The sequence below is a fragment of the Musa acuminata genome, chromosome BXJ2-6 (genome assembly GCF_036884655.1).
Source record: "Musa acuminata AAA Group cultivar baxijiao chromosome BXJ2-6, Cavendish_Baxijiao_AAA, whole genome shotgun sequence".
Classification (NCBI taxonomy): domain Eukaryota; kingdom Viridiplantae; phylum Streptophyta; class Magnoliopsida; order Zingiberales; family Musaceae; genus Musa; species Musa acuminata.
The window spans coordinates 6,908,548-6,927,876 of NC_088343.1; the positions used below are offsets into that span (position 1 = coordinate 6,908,548).

At 37.6% G+C, this 19,329-nt stretch overlaps 1 protein-coding gene and 1 pseudogene across 1 annotated transcript in view; both read left to right on the forward strand.

Moving 5' to 3' along the window:
• Positions 1-407: 407 nt before the first annotated feature.
• On the forward strand, positions 408-1,792 carry LOC135614505 (large ribosomal subunit protein P2-like; annotated as a pseudogene).
• An 802-nt stretch (positions 1,793-2,594) lies between these two features.
• Positions 2,595-19,329, forward strand: part of LOC135614504 (1,4-alpha-glucan-branching enzyme 1, chloroplastic/amyloplastic-like) — a 31,696-nt gene continuing 14,961 nt past the window's right edge. Inside the window, exons 1-10 of the mRNA XM_065111946.1 lie at positions 2,595-2,915; positions 5,161-5,300; positions 5,700-5,929; positions 6,513-6,611; positions 10,393-10,435; positions 12,289-12,348; positions 12,917-12,997; positions 16,459-16,575; positions 16,785-16,868; positions 18,768-18,889. Coding sequence (XP_064968018.1) covers positions 2,771-2,915; positions 5,161-5,300; positions 5,700-5,929; positions 6,513-6,611; positions 10,393-10,435; positions 12,289-12,348; positions 12,917-12,997; positions 16,459-16,575; positions 16,785-16,868; positions 18,768-18,889 — 1,121 coding nt within the window. The 5' untranslated portion in view covers positions 2,595-2,770. The remainder of the gene's footprint in view (positions 2,916-5,160; positions 5,301-5,699; positions 5,930-6,512; positions 6,612-10,392; positions 10,436-12,288; positions 12,349-12,916; positions 12,998-16,458; positions 16,576-16,784; positions 16,869-18,767; positions 18,890-19,329) is intronic.

Consider the following 19,329-nt stretch of genomic DNA (forward strand, 5'->3'; position numbering starts at 1 on the left):
TTTTAGCAGGATATGTGTTGTCGGCAAACCACATGGAATGAATCTAGAGAACTAGTGCTCCAAGTTTTCTTACACTTCCTATCTTTTAAAGTTTGCACATTTGCACACTTATTATATTTAGTGTTTCTTGTATCTGCAAGGTATGAGTCAACACTAATTCTCATAAGGTTTCTTGTATCTCCTATATTCTTTTATACAATTAGAATCATGCACTTGTTATTTCTGCCAATTTTTGTTGTTTTTTGTAATGTGCTTTATTTAGATGATCCTTTGTGTGTTTCCTTTTTTTTAAAAAAAATTTAAGAAGGAACTGGGCTATGTGTGTTTCCTTGAATATGCTTTATTTGTGAGCTAATTGTTTTTTGTAATGCTCATTTTGTCAAAGATTTGTTTTTTTTTTCATCAGGATGAAGGTCATTGCTGCTTATTTACTTGCTGTCCTTGGTGGAAACATTAGTGTCCTACTGGTGATGACTTGAAGTCTATTTTGGAATCAGGTTTAATCGGCTTCCTTCTCCTTATGTACTTCCATTGGATTCTGTCATTTTTACACATTGACAACCAAGTTTGTAATATACTTTGTCATGTCTGTGACATAATAAATTATTACCCTTTAATTTGAAATATTAAAGTTTACTATGACCAAGCCGAACAATAATATTAGGAGTGTTGTTGTCTTTGTTTGTTTTACTGCATAATACATTATTAAATGCATCAAAGCATTCTTTATTTGAATGAACTGATGGTGTAAAATACCTACAGGTTCTATATACTTAATTACTCTCAAATTTGAATATATTACCAAATGGCTTGGGTCCACGTGGGTCTTGAGATGCCATAGACCTGTTGTGTTTTCGAAGATAATTTTTTTGATAGAAAAATTGAACAGGTAATTTTTTTTTCAAAGGGGTCCCTCTCCGTCACCACTTGGCTACCAATAACATATGAGGTGTTTAACTAGCTGTAACCATTGAGCTCGAGGAATAAACTTCAGTGATAAAATTTAAGGGTTCAGAAATTCATATATTAAATGCAGTTAATACAACTTATTTGATTCCAGTTGGTGCTGATGTTGATGAAAAAAAGATTGAGCTTCTCTTGTCCCAAGTCCATGGTAATGACTTGACGGAACTTATTGCTACTGGGAGAGACAAGATCGCCTCAGTGCCTTGTGGCGGTGCTGTTGCAGTTGCTGCAATTGATGGAGGTGGTGGTGGTGCTTCTGCAGCCCCTGCAGTTGCTGAACCAAAGAAAGAGGAAAAGGTAGAAGAGAAGGAAGAATCAGATGATGTAAGTTACTTTTTATGATTTAACTGCAGAGTTTCTAATGTTCAGTCCTTTTGGCTGGAAACACCTTGGCTATAGATGCAGTAATCGACTTATCTCTGGATGATACCTTTGTTTTTTTTGACAAACCTTTCCTTTCCAGCCTTATTATTTGATTGACTGATTGTGCTCTAATCGCATTTGTGCAGGACATTGGCTTTAGCTTGTTCGACTGATTGGTCTACTGTAGTCCAGCAGAAGCTGCTGTTTTTGGTGCAGTAATTAGGGAAAAATCAATCTGCATTGAAGCTTCAGCTTTGATGCTTGTTGTTTGTTTTCCCAAAAAAATTCCATCATGATCTCGAATTTTGTTCCTCAACATATTGCTCGGTTATATTTCTGCTTCACTCAAGTCGACAAACTTGTTAGGAGTTTGATTGAGATTTAGCTTCATTGAATATACGTGTGTTTTGTATGCTGGGAGGCGGTCCAAGGTAACCACATTTCTTAACGGAGATTTCATTCATGTAGGTGTGCCTCGCTTCTCTAGTTTCTGTTGATACGCAAAGCCATGTCGATAGATATCAGTGGTCCTATCTTTGTTTACGCAGTTTATGTTTTAGCATGCCTGGTGCCTAGTTATATTGATTGTTGCAGATGGAGACGAATGCATCAACGTCGGACGATCATATGGTGACCACTTGTCGGATGCAGATCAATATACCACCTTACCTCACTGATTGGCAACTATGATGGAGGGTTCAGTCGCATATCGCAACTTCGATGGAGGGTCGTCAACCTTCCACCAAAGTAAGAACCTCAAAGCACGAACGGACGGCCTTCAACGATTTCGGTTCACGGATTGAGGTGCGATTGGGCCCATGGGCGATCGATGAACGGTCGAGATGAGACGAATCGACCAGCTTTTTGTTCATGAGGTACGTGCGGTATTCGAACGGACCAAAAGGCACCACCACAAAAAAAAAGTGTTTTTACTTATACTCTTCAATTTTTATTTATTTAATATTTGATATAATAAGAGATTTTGCATAAGAAAATATATAGAATGTGACATTAACGTATTTTCGAAAATAAATAAATAAAATGAGAAAAAAAGTGAACGGCCTTTGCAGTGTGGGGCGGCTGAATCTGGAGAAAGCAAAGCAAAACCGTTCATTCCTCACCCCCCGCCTTCGCCAGTTTCGCTGACGCGGCCTCGTTCCCCACCTGTATTAAACGACACGTCCGCTGGGGCCCAGTTTCCATCTCCATGCACCTCTCCGCCCCACGCGGATCACCCGCCTCAGCTCCATACGAAAACAACCAAACAAACCATAACAAGAAGCCCCCCTTTCCCTGCACCGCATTGGGATCCGCCACACTTCTCTCTCTCTCTCTCGTTCACTGCTCACGCCCTGCTCTACTCTCTCATCTCCGTCACATCGACCCCAGACTGTCATCCTCGCTCGCGAAATCCCTGTAGAGGCGAAAGGGTTCTTGGGCGATGGCCTTCACCCTCGCGGGGATCCGGCTCCCCACCGTGCGGACGTCGCGGCTGTCTGCGCGATCGGGATTCCAGGCCGAGCAGGGGAGGAGGGCCGCCGATCTCGCTTTCCTGTCAAGAAAGCCGATCAAGGTGTCGTTTCTTGGTGAGCTCTTTCTCCTTTTTTGGTGTGTGCTTGCTTCGTGTTATCACCGGCGTACGATCTTTTGATTTCGACTATGATGATGCAAAGATTGTTCTGGTCCTCTATAGTGCGTTTCTGTTCGATCCTTTCCTCTGTTCACTTCTCGTTCTCTCTCGCTTTCGCGGCTGTTCTGCTTTGATCTTGATCGCATTTGTCTGGTAGCTTTCTAATTATGAAGTTCCATATGTACATTGTATTTGCAGTTTCTCCTTGATTTAGATCACATTCGATATTTGTTGTTGTTACTACGTTCTATGCAAGAATGAGGAGGTCCGTCGATATCGGTAGTAATAGTACAAGGACTGCGAAATTGTGTTTCTAGGCAACATGTACGGAATCCAAGTTGGCGAGGCATTTTGACAGTTTTGGGGAGTATATTGTGACAGTTTTGACATTTTCGTTCCCTTTTTTTCAGCTTTCTTTGGCCATTGATGCCTCATGTTACAATATCATTAGATGTGAGAGTCTCTTTCGGAGGTTTGAGAATTGACTTGTGACAACAAGTTTGGTTCTTGCATGGAGGATTATGTGGCCTTAGTGGAATTACCAAGTGCATCCGTTCTTTTTGTCCTAGTATGATATCAGTGGATACAGATAACAATTAAGATGTTTTACAGAAAAGAAGAGGTAGCATGTTCCAGCTTTTGAGTTAGTTGTTTTGATCTAGATTTTGATGGTTTCATCTAAGAAATGATATCAAGTGGGAGCTTTATGGCCATGTTGTTGCAGATAGTAGAAAGCACAGATCACTTCTCCTCCTGGCAAATGATTGGTCAGAAAGCTGCAGAAGTTTCATTGCGGCATTTCGGAGAGCTCCCCCATATGGACTGGGTGAAAAATACTATTTTCCTACACATTTTAGGCAAAAGTTAAATACTTAGAGATGGCAAAGAAACATCTCAATTTTGGGGTATCTGATCTGTAGGGAAGCAATAAAGTTTTAGTGAATAACATAGATAGAAATACCTTGATAGGTCCAAGACATTCCTCATGACAGTGGCTACAACTTGTTCTGATGCAGGAAATCTCGATAATTTTCGGTGGAAATATACTTGAGGATGGAAGCAAAAGAACTACTCTGATGAGTAGAAAATATGAAATAAGAGTGACCCTAAAGGACCAAGAGTATTCCTCACGTGGCTACAACTTGTGCTAACGTGGGAATTTGGATTACTTTCTGCAGAAAGATACTTGAGGATGGAAGCACATTATCTATTCTGATGGTTTAGATTAAGTTTGAAATAAGAGGAATGATGAAGTTATGTGGAAAAGATTATTAAAATTTTGTTTTGTCATATGATGTAAGGGCTTGTAGAACATCAAGTTTGCAGAGAATTATATCATTTCTGATTGATTCTTGGGCTATGGCTTTTGCAACCAAAGTACCAAACAAGATCGATTATGTTGAAATTGATGGTTCCATGGAACTGCATGGTACAAAAATTCAAGACTAGTAAAAATGCCCTTTTTGCGCTACCAATTCTGCATTAATGTCCCTATAGGAAGAGAAGTTGATGAGTCTTGCCTGCAAGAAAGTAGCTTCGTCTTCTTTTATCCAGGATTGAAGGAGAGGAATGCTAATACTCCTCCATCTTTTCTGGCTCCCCATGGTAGATAGTTTTGATGTCAATTGAAATAAGACTATCTTCTGGAAGATGGTTATCCAATTGGTTATATTTAGTGCCAAATTTGAAATGAATATTGAATCCATCATTTGGGATTGATTTCATAAAAAAGTTCAGCCTTGAAGAATCTTTGTTTGTTGGAGCCATTTGTATGGAATTGTTGGAGTCACTCGTATGGATCTGTTGGACTTACTGCTTGTAAATTTTAGTTTTCACTTTCTAGAATGATTAATAACAAAAGAGATGCTGAAGAGGGTCTGTTCTATTGCATAAGAATAATAAAGTGAGTGCTACGTGGCTTACTGTTTTCATGCTCTGAGAAATTGTAGCATTATGTTTGAGCATTGCAGCTACAGTTGTATTTTTGGACTTTTGAAGGTCTAATGGTGTGATCAAATTAAATGATTTAGCTTAATATTACATAGGATTTAATTTAGTCTCTTATTGATCCATCTATCATATGCAGACAGATTGTGTTTTGCTGGATCATTGGTTCTCATCTTAGCTTTTGCCACCTTAAGTGGTTATTTTTCTTTCTTTTAATGCTTATCAGGTGTCTCTTTTTGGGAAAATAACTGCAGGAAGTTCTTCTGATGCTGACCCTGCATATACAACTGTTTCTGCAACCGGCAAAGTGCTAGTTCCAGGTACTGAAAGTGATGATGTGCCATCTTCTACTCTTCCGACCTCAAACACTGAAGCTGCATCAAGTAATCTGCAGGTATCATAGAATAGGCTTATCTTCATTCGTTCAGCTGGTTTGTGACCCCAAAATCACTGTGTTGAGAAAGCATCATAGAATAGGCTTATCTTCATTCATTCAGCGGGTTTTGTGACCTCAAAATCACTATGTTGAGAAAGCATATGTCTCACATATTCGCATGGAATATTTTTTTAAGCTCGTCAAAAGTTTTATATCATATTTTTCATTTTTTCGTTGGTGTCATTGTTATGGTGTCTCATTTAGTTGTAGGTTGAATTGTTTACAAACAATAAAGCCACTAAGTTTAACATGATTCTTTTTCCTTATCTATTTTTGTGCCTGGAATGGGCTTTTTTATAGTGCCTAAATAGCCTAAGCAATAAACCTAATTTTGCAATTAATAACCTGATCTATAAGTCCTTTGAGGACAAGGTTGAGCCAGATGCAGGGCAGACATCCACTGCCTCCGAACTTACTGGTGCAGAAAGTACAAGTGAAGGTGACAAAGGCACAAATTCTTCTCAAGCCAAAGAAAGGGTTGAGGATGTTGAGGAAAAACCAAGATGTGTTCCTCCACCTGGTAGCGGACGAAGAATTTATGAAATCGACCCATTGTTAAAGGGTCATCGATCACATCTTGATTACCGGTAGGTTTCTATATGTCACTTTTTTTAGTTATTTTTAATGAGGGAATAATATTTTATGACTACAATTGTTTTGGGAAACATATTTTTTCAGTGTTACTGTGTACTTCTTTGTGCCAACTTTTAGAAAATCAACTGCACTACATGTTGAGTGAGAATTTACATGCTTTTATCTTAAACAGCAAACTTGGATTTAGAGCATAACTTTTTCTGGGCTTTTCTGGCATTAGATCTTTGGCACAGATTTTTCTGAAGACCAAAAAATAATAATTATGATATTTTGCAAAATGAGTGCTGAAATGACTTATAGATTGAATGTTTTAATGGTGATAAATATATTGGATAGCTTAAGCATGACAAGCTAGGTATGTTGAGTAATGTACAAGATTGACCAATCACTTGTCTGCTTTCAAAATTTTCCAGCTAAAATGTGGTTGATGTTTTCCTTTTGTTTTTCATAAAATTATGTCACGTGTCTTTACAGAAGTGAATTATGCTTCTTCCTTTTTCTTCCTGCCTATCTATGTCACTGTTAAATTTAAGAACTTAAATTTGGAAAGGAATCTGTTCTAATGTTTGATTGCAGATATAACCAGTACAAGAAAATGCGCGAGATGATTGATCAGTATGAAGGTAGTTTGGATGCATTTTCTCGTGGCTATGAGAAGTTTGGCTTCAAACGCAGGTATGCATCTGGCTATATATATTCCTACAAAAGCTATGTTCCCTTGTCCCTCACCTCGCTGTGCTACAAAGTTATCATTCTTGATTTGAACTTCTCATTTGTATCTATGTTCTTGTCTTCAGAAGTCTAATATCTAGTTTATAGATTGTTTCTGTCATCTGTCCTTCTATTCATAATTTTCTTCTTTATTATCATCTTAGTGATGTCCGCTGATAGCTTATTTCGTAATTTTCTTTCATTGACAGCAACCAAACCAAGATATGATAAAGTCATTTATGTTCTGTTCCTCTTTCATCACCACTATCTTTCTAATCCCAAAGTGGTTAACTTCTTCCAGTTGATAAACATGCTCATCTTATATTTGTAATTTTTTTTATGTGACAATTTTTGGGCTGAATGCAACATAGTGAAAAGGGGCTAGTATGGAGTAGGATCTTGGCCAGTGAAAATGGTGTGGTGGGTGGTCTGATAAGTTGGACCATGGGGGTGAGGATTGCATGATGGGTTAGTTGATTTGCAGGATATCAATGACATGGTGGACATATGCCAAAATGAAGATTCTCAATAACAAGGCAAGCCCACGAGTAGAACTGGAGTGTGCATACAAATCTAGGTGAAATGAAGGCTCAGAGTTCAAGGAGCATCGATAAGTGGTGTGGATAGTGGCTGCAATCTAGATAAAAAGCAAGGATCAAGGGGTGAGTTTCTCTACTTGTACTTTCCCTATGTGACAATGCTACACTGGTGTTGGCATTAGTAGAATCACATAGGTACATTGGGGGATTGTATTTGGGGTGGAAGTGTTGGTAATCAAGGATTTGAACAGCTAGGTTTGCATGTAAGAAATGTACTACGGTCACCTCCTACTTAAACTTGACTGAGGCAAAAGTCAGCATGCTTCTCACCTTTTAAAAAACCAAGCACACCATATAAATAATTTGGGCTCAAATGTAGGTCCTATGATGATCCGAAGAGTGAAGACCCTATGACCTTCACCCAATTCGACTTGCCATCAGTTGCTAAGGCCTATTTCGAACTCTGAATCAATTTACACGTGGATCACTAAGGCCTAAGACATCTGGACCCAAAAATGGGAGCCTGAAATTGATTAGTTACTCAAAGTCTCAAACTATGCGACAAATTAGACTTTAAAATGCAGCAACCAAATATTTGTTAGGAGTCTTATCGATCAATGAGAGCAGTCTCTTTTCTCACAGGAATAAGGCTGTGACATTGGCTCTCCTTTGTCCCCGCATTGGTGGTGCCTTGTGCATTGGGCTGCCGTATCTTCCCTGGGCTCAAATTTCTAGTTTGGCAAATGACAAAATAACCAAGAGTCTGTCTATAAATAAAAGTCTTGTGCATCTTTTCTTTGTCTAAGGGTCTTGTCTTGAGTGTGAACATCCTCCTATTTCTCATCTGTTTCTATTGTGGTATTTTATCTGCCCTCATTCTTTATCCTTTACTCTATTACTTTGTTATTTACAATCCAAAAACTTGAAGAAATTATTGATCGATTATTACATTATGAGATGGCACCAAATGGGATCCTTTATTTGTGAGTTGCAGCTAAATTGAGTTCTGGATCCCTAGTACTATAAGGAAAGGAGGCCTCTACTTGATCCACTTTTAAGGCACTAATTGACTAAGATCCATGGTTTGGAACTCTTAGAATAGGGGCTTATAGGGAAAGAGATTCATCTGGAATAGATTTAGTGTATTCGGAGAGAAACATATTACTATAGATTTTATTTATATAATAGATATTTATGTATGTAACAAAAGTTTTTGGATAGTAAATTCCTTGAGACATACTAAAGGCTTCTATGAGATGGTTCATGCCTTGGAATTGGAGAATTATAACTTAGAAATGGAGGTTATCTATTTTGGTACTTTCACTTCCTTTTTTGCCCATTCTGTCACTTGTAGATTTTTTTTGTGTTTAGATTTTGTAATCCTTGTTTTGTTATCATGATTAAATAATATCACTAGGTTCTTGCTAAGCTTGCTTGGTCCTATTACCTTTCTGGTATCTATTCGCTGTTTGGACATGTACATAGATAGATGGCTTGACACACATATTAAAGTGTGTTCTTCTATATAGATAGGTATCTTTCTGATATCATGCCATTTCCATGACTTGGCACACATATTACATTGTATTCTTCTATATATATGTATATGGGATTCATTTCATGTAATAATAAGTGGATATAATATGTTGTTTATTTGAACTTTATCGAAAACACTTTTGTTTGGAGATTTATTTTAATTAATCAATTAACACATTGGAGGTGTCCTTGCTCATTTTGAGATAACTTTAGTGTATATAGATCATACTAATGGAGCTATATATTCAAAACAGAATATCCATACATTAAGATCATACTAATTATAAATCCCAGTGAAAACATATGGAGAAAATATTCTTCGGAAGGAATTAAGATAAACATCATATTATCTTTTGTTGATTATACATAACAACAAAGTCAAAGTTGTGATTAATAGTATTAAAAGAAACATACCCTATATAAATCATAAAACCAGAATAAACAAGGTACATGACTATGGCTATACGTTCAAACAGAATATCCGTACACTAAGATCATACTAATTATAAATTCCAGTGAAAATGCATGGAGAAAATATTCCTTGGAAGTAATTAAGAGAAACATCATATTATTTTTTTGTTGATTGTACATATCAACAAAGTCGATGTTGTGATTAATAGTGTTAGAAGAAAACAGTCGTGTTCGGCATCTAATGGCACATTAATATTTCAGACTGGTTCAGTTCTTAAATAAAGGAAAATTATGATTTGCTTGCATCTTGTTATACACATATTTACAAGCAAAATTTACATATGATTTTTATTTATGAAAGTGCATATGATAGAGTCGCTAAAGATTTACTATGATGGATTTTATACAAGAAAGATACATCTACTAATTATATTAATGTCACAAAAGGTATGTATGATAATGTATTCACTTGTTGTAGAAAAGTAAGAAGTGTATTTCCTGAGTTTTCTATCAGTATAGGTATATATCAGTAGTCCAATTTAAGTCTTTACCTTTTCACAAACGTATTGGATGAACATACTAGACATATACAGGATAGATCTTTATGGAGGATGTTATTTCTTGATGATGTTATTCTAGTTGATGGTTTCATGCACATGATTTGAACCCTCGTGCACTCCTTTCTTGGTTGCTTGGTATAGGTATATATCAATAGTCCCACATGATGACTGTAGGTTGTACATCCCAAAAGTTGACTTAATGATCAAAGAAGAAAAATGGATGATTTACTCTGTTTAATTGCAAGTGCACATTTATGCCCTTGTAACTTTCGACTCTGTTATGAAGTCATAAAACTCTCTATGCCACAGGAAATTATAACAAAAACCAAAAGACTTTCTGTAATTGCTTGTATATATACTTCTTTTCCTTCTTTTGACACCCTAGTGGAAGATCCTGTACCAAGGTTATGTTGGTTTATTTTTTTTAATTGGAAGAAATTTTCATTACATCAACTAACGTATAAGACGCTCACATGTGGATGTGGACTCGAATCTGAGACCGACTACTTGTGCAATAATGTACTAGTTAATCAGATGTCTCAATAGGGACATAATGGTTTATCTTTTAATATCTCATGGTATCGTTATTTGAGTTGATATTCATGTTGTTATATTGATTTAATATTTTGGTCTTTTTCAAACTAGAAATATCTAAATATTTTGTCTATGATAGTGAAATTGCACTTGTTCAATTTCCAGTGCTAGTGGTGTCACTTATCAAGAATGGGCCCCAGGAGCAAAGGTTGGTAACTTTTTTGGTTATATCCATCTTCTAGGTTTTGCACATTAGTGCCTTGCTGCCTTTATACATACAATCAACTGTCAGAAAATTGCTTGCTCAGGTTTGTTAGATAAATTATGGCACTTGTATTTATGTAGTATGCCATATTAAGATTAGATGCATTTGTGAAGACTACTGATGCGAGAGCAATCATGCCATGCTAGTCCTTTTTATTGGTGTTAAATATGTCCAGGAATTGGTCATCTAGTTTTCAAGCTTTGTGCAACTTTTGGGTTGATCATCTATGGTGTTTCTCCATCAGTGATTGCAAAAGGCGCTCGGGCGCTCGCCTAGGCGCTCGAGCGAGGCGAGGCGAGGCCCGAGCGCCTCGCTAATGTCCCAGGCGGCGCGCTTCAATCAGGCGCCGCCTAGGCGCTCGCCCGAGCCCAGGCGCTGGGCGCTTCGGGCGAGCGCCTGGGTAAACCGAACCAGAATTTTAGGTCTGGTTCGGTCCTGGTTCGGTTGTTAGTTGGTTCAATCGAACCAACTAAACCGATATAACCCCAACCCTAACTTGCTGCCGCTGCCGATCCCGATCGCGATCTCGTCGCTCGCTGTCGCTGCTCCCGCTGCCGCTGTCGCTGCTCGCGCCTCCCGCGAGCCTTCCCGCTGCTCGCGCCTCCTGCGAGCCCTCCTGCTGCTCGCGCCTCCTGCGAGCCCTCTCGCTGCTCGCGTCTCCTGCGAGCCCTCTCGCGAGCCTTCCCGCTGCTCGCGCCTCCCTCGAGCCCTCCCGCTGCTCGCGCCTCCCGCGAGCCCTCTCGCCTCCCGCGAGCCCTCTCGCCTCCCGCGAGCCCTCCCGCTGCTCGCGCCTCCCTCGAGGCCTCCCGTTGCTCGCGCCTTCCGCTCCCTTTCCCTTTCCCGCTGCCGCTGCTCGCCGCTGCCGTCGCTCGCCGCTGCTGCTGCTGCCGCTGCCGCTGCCGCCGCTCGCCGCCGCTGCTGCCGTCGCTCGCCGCTGCTTCCTCGTTTCTCCGTCAGCAGATTTATACTGTTAATGTGATTATATTTATTAATTATATTATATATTTTTATATTTTTATTTAAAATTTTAAATAATTATATTTATTAATTATATTTTATATTTTTATATTTTAGCGCCTCGCTTCGCTCGGGCGAGCGCCTGGGCAAGCGCCTAGCGCCTCGGGCGTTTTTGGACCTTGGCGCCTTTTGGCGCCTAGCGCTTTTTAAATCACTGTTCTCCATTAGGTTTCTGGTCTGCATTCTAAGTCGAGTTGTTCAAGTCCTATTTTAGGCATATGTTGGTGGAAGAGAGTATGGAAGCCATTGAATTAGTGATTAAATTCAATTCTAATGTCTTTTCTATAGTCTATAGTTTACCTTTTGCTTTTGATACTGAACTTTGTAGATAAAGTCTATATTTATAATGAAAGTAAATTTTATTATTTATAAAAATAACAGAAGCCCTAGTTTTTTTTTTTCTACTACAATGATTGTTTGTGCTTGAGGGATGACCCTATCTGTGTCTAGCTAATGTTTATGCCTTACATATCGCGAGTAAACCTTACTAACAGGCAAAGTCTTTGTAATTCTTGGGAATTCTTTGTAATACCAGAAGTTTCTATTTTGTGTTCCATAACGTAAAAGCTGGAAGAAAGAATCTCACTATTTCTTTTTCCATCGGATCATATTTCGATGATCAAATTGAATAAACAAAGTAGCAAACTTTCTTGCTGGTTGTTAGCTAGCTGTCTCACTCCTGCATGCTTAAACAGTTAAACTTAAGTACTTCAGCTTTCATTAAATTTTCTGTACACCTCAGTGTCTTCAAGAATTAAATGCTTGGTTTTGGTTTTCAGTGGGCGACACTCATTGGTGACTTCAACAATTGGAACCCCAACACAAATGTCATGACCCAGGTATGATCATCTGTCCTGATATTTCTTTTCTGTTTGGGTTGAAATTGTGCTGTCTGTTGTAGATTGATTTATAACACTTTATAACTTCATGTAAAGTACTATGCAGTCTTTTTGTTCATGTTTTTGTGTTTAAACTAATTTTTGATATAGCTGAGAAATCTGCTAAGAGATGATATGTGAGATACTTTACCTTCTTTATCATTCAGGTCTTTTATCATGGTTGAAAATGGCAAACAGCACCTAGTTTGTACTAAAAAGTTATCTATTCTGGTTCTTCAAATGCTGAAACCAGCTAAATCATACTAGAGAGTTAGAGCTTATCATTGATGTTCTGCTGATACCTGCAACATCTCATTTGTTTGAAATTTTAGGGATAACATTTTAAGTTGTCTTTCCCCCTTCTGTTGATTGATGAACATGAATACCCATTATCTGGATTATATGCACGTTCCATATGAACAGTAATTTCATGGCACTTTCTTGCTGAAAACAGTTTAGATGTTTGTTCACATATGTACAACATTTTTCTAGTTTTATCTGGTGACTAATATTTATTAATTATGTTTAGAATGAGTATGGTGTTTGGGAGGTCTTTCTACCTAATCATGCAGATGGCTCACCACCTATTCCTCATGGCTCACGTGTAAAGGTTTGTTCCTTCAAACTTTGGTTGGATGTGTTAATTAATATGTGACAAGTTCTTTTCTCTTCATTTTTACAAACATTAATATCATGGAATTCATGTTCTGGCATGTTCGGGCACTATGCCAAGAGTGTGCCAATAAGTTGTTTGTGGACACATGACTCATCCATGACTTACACACCATGAAACAGGCATGAGCCACAGTAAGCTTATCCTATTATGCCTCCTGTGCCGCTGGCATGGCCATGGCCCATGCACGTTTGCCTTGGCATGGTAAATATCAGCCAATATACATGGCATGAAGATGACATTTGAATTCTTGGACTTTCACGTGCTCTTGGCTCCATGGACTAGTGGCTTGTCCTTTCATGCGCCTTTATCTGTCAACACAATAGGCTTATATTTGTCTACTAAATGCTATTATAAAGTAAAAAAAGAAATTCGGTATGAACTTGATGTTCCTGTTAGCTTTATTATATAACAATGTTACTTCACTGTTGTATACTAGGTTACTGAGTTTCTACAGATTATTACCTACTAGAAGTCATAGGAAACTTCAGATTTCCAAAGCGAAAAATCCCTTTTAAAGCACTCAACTATGAGTTGATTCATAGAGAGAGAAGAAGAAAAGGAGAAGAAGAGTGTGCATGTATGCTGTTGGGGGGAGGGGGGATTTGAAGGCATGTTTAAAATGAAAAATGAACCAATGCTTAATATTCAGTACTCAGTAGGTCTGATCAAGGGGAGTGGGTGTGTAACAATGGGAAGGACGGTTGGGAATGGAGATGGATGTTAAGGTTAGGAACACAACGGTGAGATGGGATGTTCCCAGCATGGTTTGAAGTTTTGGTACCAGATCCATATCAGTCCATGTGTGGACAAGTATGGGTCTGGTATGCTGCTACATATTGTAGTATTAGGAAGGTAGGAGTTTGAGGAGAATAAGAGGAGAGTAGAAGGAGAAGTATCAGACAAGCTGGTGGATCAGCGAGTGGCGTGGATTGGCGAGCGGGTGGGTGGTAGCAAACTGCATGAGTGAGGCGAGTATGAGAGAGGGAGGGAGAGCCAATGGGGTTCCTAAACAAAAAAAATTAACTGGGCTTCCCTCCCTGTTGAGGCCTTATAATGGGGAGAAACTGAGTGGTAAGCCTGGCTCAATAGGTTTACTAGACAGAAAGTACCATACTGGATTGGAACCATGAGTAATGGGGTGGTCATTGTCAAGGACTGTCATATTGTGTACCAGACCCATACCAGTCGCTAGCTGGACCGGAATGTAGCGGTCGGTACCCTTACACTGGTACATATTGGTGTTTCGAGGATGAAGAAGAAGGAGAAGAGGAAGGCACAATGGAGGAGGAAGGAGAAAGAAAAATAAAAAGAGGTGGTGGAAGAAAAGGAGGGAGGAGGAAGAAGGAAGAAGGGGAGATAGTGGAGGAAGAGGAGCAACAAGAAGGAAGAAGAGGAGGAGGAGAAGAATAGGAGAGAGCATACCTGGGAGATAGGCGGTGGCGAACGACAGTGTTCCATGCATCCCTTTTTTAGTTTTTTTTTTGTTTTTATACTGATTTGGATCAGATTACCCAAAACGGGACAGTGCATGTATAGGTCTATGCCTGAACCAATACATACCACCCATTTTGTACCGGTCTAGGCATAACAGATTTCCTTGGTCCTTGATATGGATCGAACTCAAACTGGAAATATCATCCAATATGTGCTAATGATGCTAAATTTAGGAATTATCATTTCCCTAATGGATTTCAAAAGGATGTTTGCTTATTGGAGCTTTTGATATCATTTCCCTAACGTAAAATCTAGATTACGTTAAAAAGCATTCATACAATATGGATCTTTTGATATTGGTTATTAACTTTTCAAGCATCTGGTAAGTAACTTTACACTTTGTGGAGGCCTTATGGATAATATTGAGGCTTTCCTCACCCTAAGCTATGTCAAGGACCATATCATGCACAGATGTCGAATCCTTAATTTCAATTTTGGCAATTAGAGGGTTCACCAATAATATACTTAGGATCCACTTGAAAATTCTTATTCTAGCAAATGGAATTCCATTTTTCTAGGTGGTGTCTTGGACTCCGGGGCTCCTTCATTATTTTCTAAATATGGCAGACAATTAAACACAGACATTAAATCCTCAACTTTAATTTTGACAGTTAGAGGTTTATCAGAAACGTACTTAGGTTCCACTTGATAAGGCACCTTCATTATTTTCTAAATTTGGCAAGTTTATAAACATGCTAGTGCTACATTGAGGAGGCTATTTATTCCTATTATTCTGTCCTTGTCATGTCTTTTATCTTCTTCAGGACTGTAGGAGTGTGTCGTGTTCAAATCTTAATATCATTCTAGCTCGAATAAGAAAATTCTTTTAGGAACCCTTTAAAGGTCAGTTCAGGTGATGTTTTAAAGGACTCCACATTGATCTTAGCAGCATTGGGCATTTGCTAGGAGATGAATTTACTTGGTTCTACTTGTTCATCAATACTGTTTTGTTAACATGTCTGGCAACCTATTGGCTATTTAAATTGCTATTGAATCACCACATCTAAGTTTAGTTAGCTGAGTTCATTCATGAATCACAAGTTAAAGGTCTCCTGGGTGTTGAAGTTGACTTTATCTAAAGATGACTGCCAAAACGGGCAATTCAATTTCAGCTGCAAACAAGGCAGAATATCTGTTTACAACAGACCCAATGGTAATAGTCTTTAATGCCCCATCGTGGCATATTGCTTCTTTGTACAGCAGTACTGACAATTGAAGTTGCCATGGCATTATAGATCTTTGCTAGATGGTTATAATTGAAAACCTTGAAACACTTGCTGGCTTCGCAGATAATATATTCAGTTTGCACATTGGTCCCATAACAAATTAGTGATCTCATTCTTCACAGTAAATCTTCCTCTCTCAGCTACCTTCAAATCTTCATTGTAATTTATACCGCTCCAGATATACCAGTAAATATTAACATTAGCTGTATAAAATTTTAGAACTCAGAAGGCTGAACTCTAATGGCTCAACAAAATATGATATATTATTTATGATTTCCTTCGACAAACTTTTATCATTTAAACCATGATTTGATTATAAGAAATCTGGGATATTTATGCTTTAATATTCAAAGTTATTACAGTTATCAATAAATGCAGAACCATATTTGAGCCATTATTAAGAAAAAGCATTGTTGCGTCCTTAGTTTTTAGATTATTAAGAAGAACAAGATGAGAGCACATAATGTCATGATAGAGATAGTTTCTTCTCTTAGAGCATCTTTTGCAATTGTTTTAATTTCATGTACTGAAATGTCAGAAGGATAAGTATATTGTTCTTTCTTTTATGTGCTTCTTGATCATGCTACATGTTAAGTTCTAGTCAGTATATTGAATTCACAAATATGTGGAACACATTTATGAATTGTCAGTAATTAAAAGTTAAATACATGATAGATACGCATGGACACTCCATCTGGCATCAAAGATTCCATTCCTGCTTGGATCAAATATTCTGTACAGGCCCCAGGTGAAATACCATATAACGGAATATACTACGATCCACCTGAAGAGGTATGGCATGTTATTTTCTGCTGTGCTTGATCATTAGCATTTTTAAAAAATAACTGGTACGGCTGTTTACATATTCAATTCTCTTTACACTAATGTGATTACTTCTATAGTTGCTTCTTTCTCATGGGATTGATAAACTCTTGCTTGGTTGGATAAAGGTCAATCGTGCATCTGCTTATTTTTTAAAATAATTTTAAATGCATCCACAGGAAAAGTATGTGTTCCAACATCCTCAACCGAAAGCTCCAAAATCATTGCGTATTTATGAGTCACATGTTGGAATGAGTAGTCCGGTATGAACACCTCCTCTTAATTGTTACTATTGAATTTTGTACTTTTGTCTTTTATTTCCATCAATGATCTACAGCAGACATTTTGAGTTGCATTGGATGCACATGAAAATAATGATTATTTGCTATTTTGGTTTTTTATCATCTTTTTTCCTCTTTCTGTAAATACCAAGTTTCTCTTGTACTTGACATGCACCTATTTAATGATATCCCCTCTCGTCCTAATCTTTGTGAAATTTGGCATCTCGAAGCTTCTAATCTCTAGAATTAATGACTAGTACCGAACTTTTAAAATAATAAAATACAAAAGTGTACTCAATAGATTGTTCTATATATGGCTTTTCTTTTGAATTCTGTAAATTTAGTAAGGATGTCAAAAAAGGTGACATGCGCATAGGTGAATGAATTCAGATTTACATATGTTTTAATTAAATTGCATTTCTAATATTCTTATAGTTTTAATTGGAAGATTATTATTATAACCATTCTTGATTTGAAAGGCAAGTTGTGGTGCATACAACATTGTCATCTTGTGTCTTCAGAATCTTCTAGTTTTATTTGGTTTACAAGCCATTTTTTAAAACTTTGGATCGTTAAAAAAAGCGGGTGAACACAGTACATAAGGCTTTTGCCAATATGGGATTTGAGAAGGGATAATACACACAACTGTGCAGACTCAAACCATGGTACTTGCATATTGCAAAGGAGCAATCTTACCATTGTACTAAGAGCCGTCCTCTTAAAAAATTTGGATCTTTGATCCTTATATTTCAAAACCAAATCTAATCTCTTTCAGTTATAGTATGTCAGTGCATATACAATATACCAAATTTCCCAAAGGGTGGTGGTTCTTGTCATATTTGATAATCAAATATTAGCATTCCTGTGTCTGTGACACCTGTGTATGTGCAGTGTATTTGTCGTGCCAATATCTTAATTGTGTCACCATCCTTAGTGCTGCCACAAGAAATTCATTTTCATTTGCAAGGAAACACAAAAAAAAAAACAGGAATGAATTTTTCATGCTATGGAATAACAGGCCTCCCACTTGAATGTCTATGTTTTTAAACTACTTTAACTCTATCGGGATATTTTTATTTTTTTATTCATAATTTTATAGTCTATACTAGATACAAAGGTGCCTCTTTATATATCAACTCATTGATGTGAATTTATTCAGGCTGGAAAGATTATTAAAGGAAACATTGTATTGGCTGGTGGTTGGCACTTGGCACAACAAGTGTCATTGGCATACATGATGAGCAATCATGCCATCACAGGGTGTACAAGCACAAATCAAAATAAAAAAAGAAACAGAAGAAAGAGGAGTGAGAAAGAGAGGTGTGGTGACCTCTTGCTGACACTACTCAAATATTTTGTTTAAAACGAATATTTTACTGAAGTTCAGAGCAAGAGCAAGTCATAGAAAGAGAGAAGGAGAATAATAACTTTACGTGTTCACTTTACTCCCAAACCATGTGCCAAGTTTCTCTCAGCTTGGTAGTGACATGCAGCACTAAAAACTGAAATGTTGCTTTTGCTTTGGATGTTTTTTGCTTCTAAAGAATGCAGACAACTATCGAAGGCTTAATTCCAGAATTTCTTGCATTCTTTGATTACTATTAGATGTTTTGAAGTGAAAAAAGCATTATAGAATACCAATAGTTCTGTGTCTAAGTCCATATTTTATGCTTGTTTGCTTTTATTCTGGTCACCGAAGTGGTCATTCATTGTAAGTGTTCAAATGAAGCCACTTCCATGTAAGATAGGATGTGAAAGTAGCTTGGAAGCCTTGGATTATGAGATTTTTAGTTAGTTAGGACGTGAGAAATCCTTGTGCAATAAAGTTTTAGTTATGACGTGAAAATTTTTACGAAGTCACTAATATATGGACATATGCAGGAACCAAAGATTAACACATATGCTAGTTTTAGGGATGATGTTCTGCCTCGAATCAAAAGGCTTGGGTACAATGCTGTTCAGATAATGGCCATCCAGGAGCACTCTTATTATGCAAGCTTTGGGTATGATTTTTATGCCCTGTTGCCTTTTCTGTCAGAATGTTTCTTTAGATGTGTATCTTGTTTAAGGGAAAAACATGTTTCTTTAGATGTTTGTGTCTATTGATTAAGGGTAAAAAAGAAATAGTTGTGAAGCTAGTGTTTGCTAAAATTGACGTGATGGCATTTACCTATCAATCAAATTATCCTGACACTAACTGGATGTTAAGTCTATATGTTTTGGTACTCTAGCAACCAAAATGACAGATCTATGCTGATCCAAGGATTGAAATATCGTATCGTACCGGAGTTTCGAGATTCGCTCGGTACGGTATGATATTATATGCCGAGTAGTATATTTCGGTATACCGTTCGGTATATATTTATATGTATATATATTTATTTATATATATATAGTTAAAAAAATTGTAATGTCGTCTCTATATTTATTTATATATATAAGT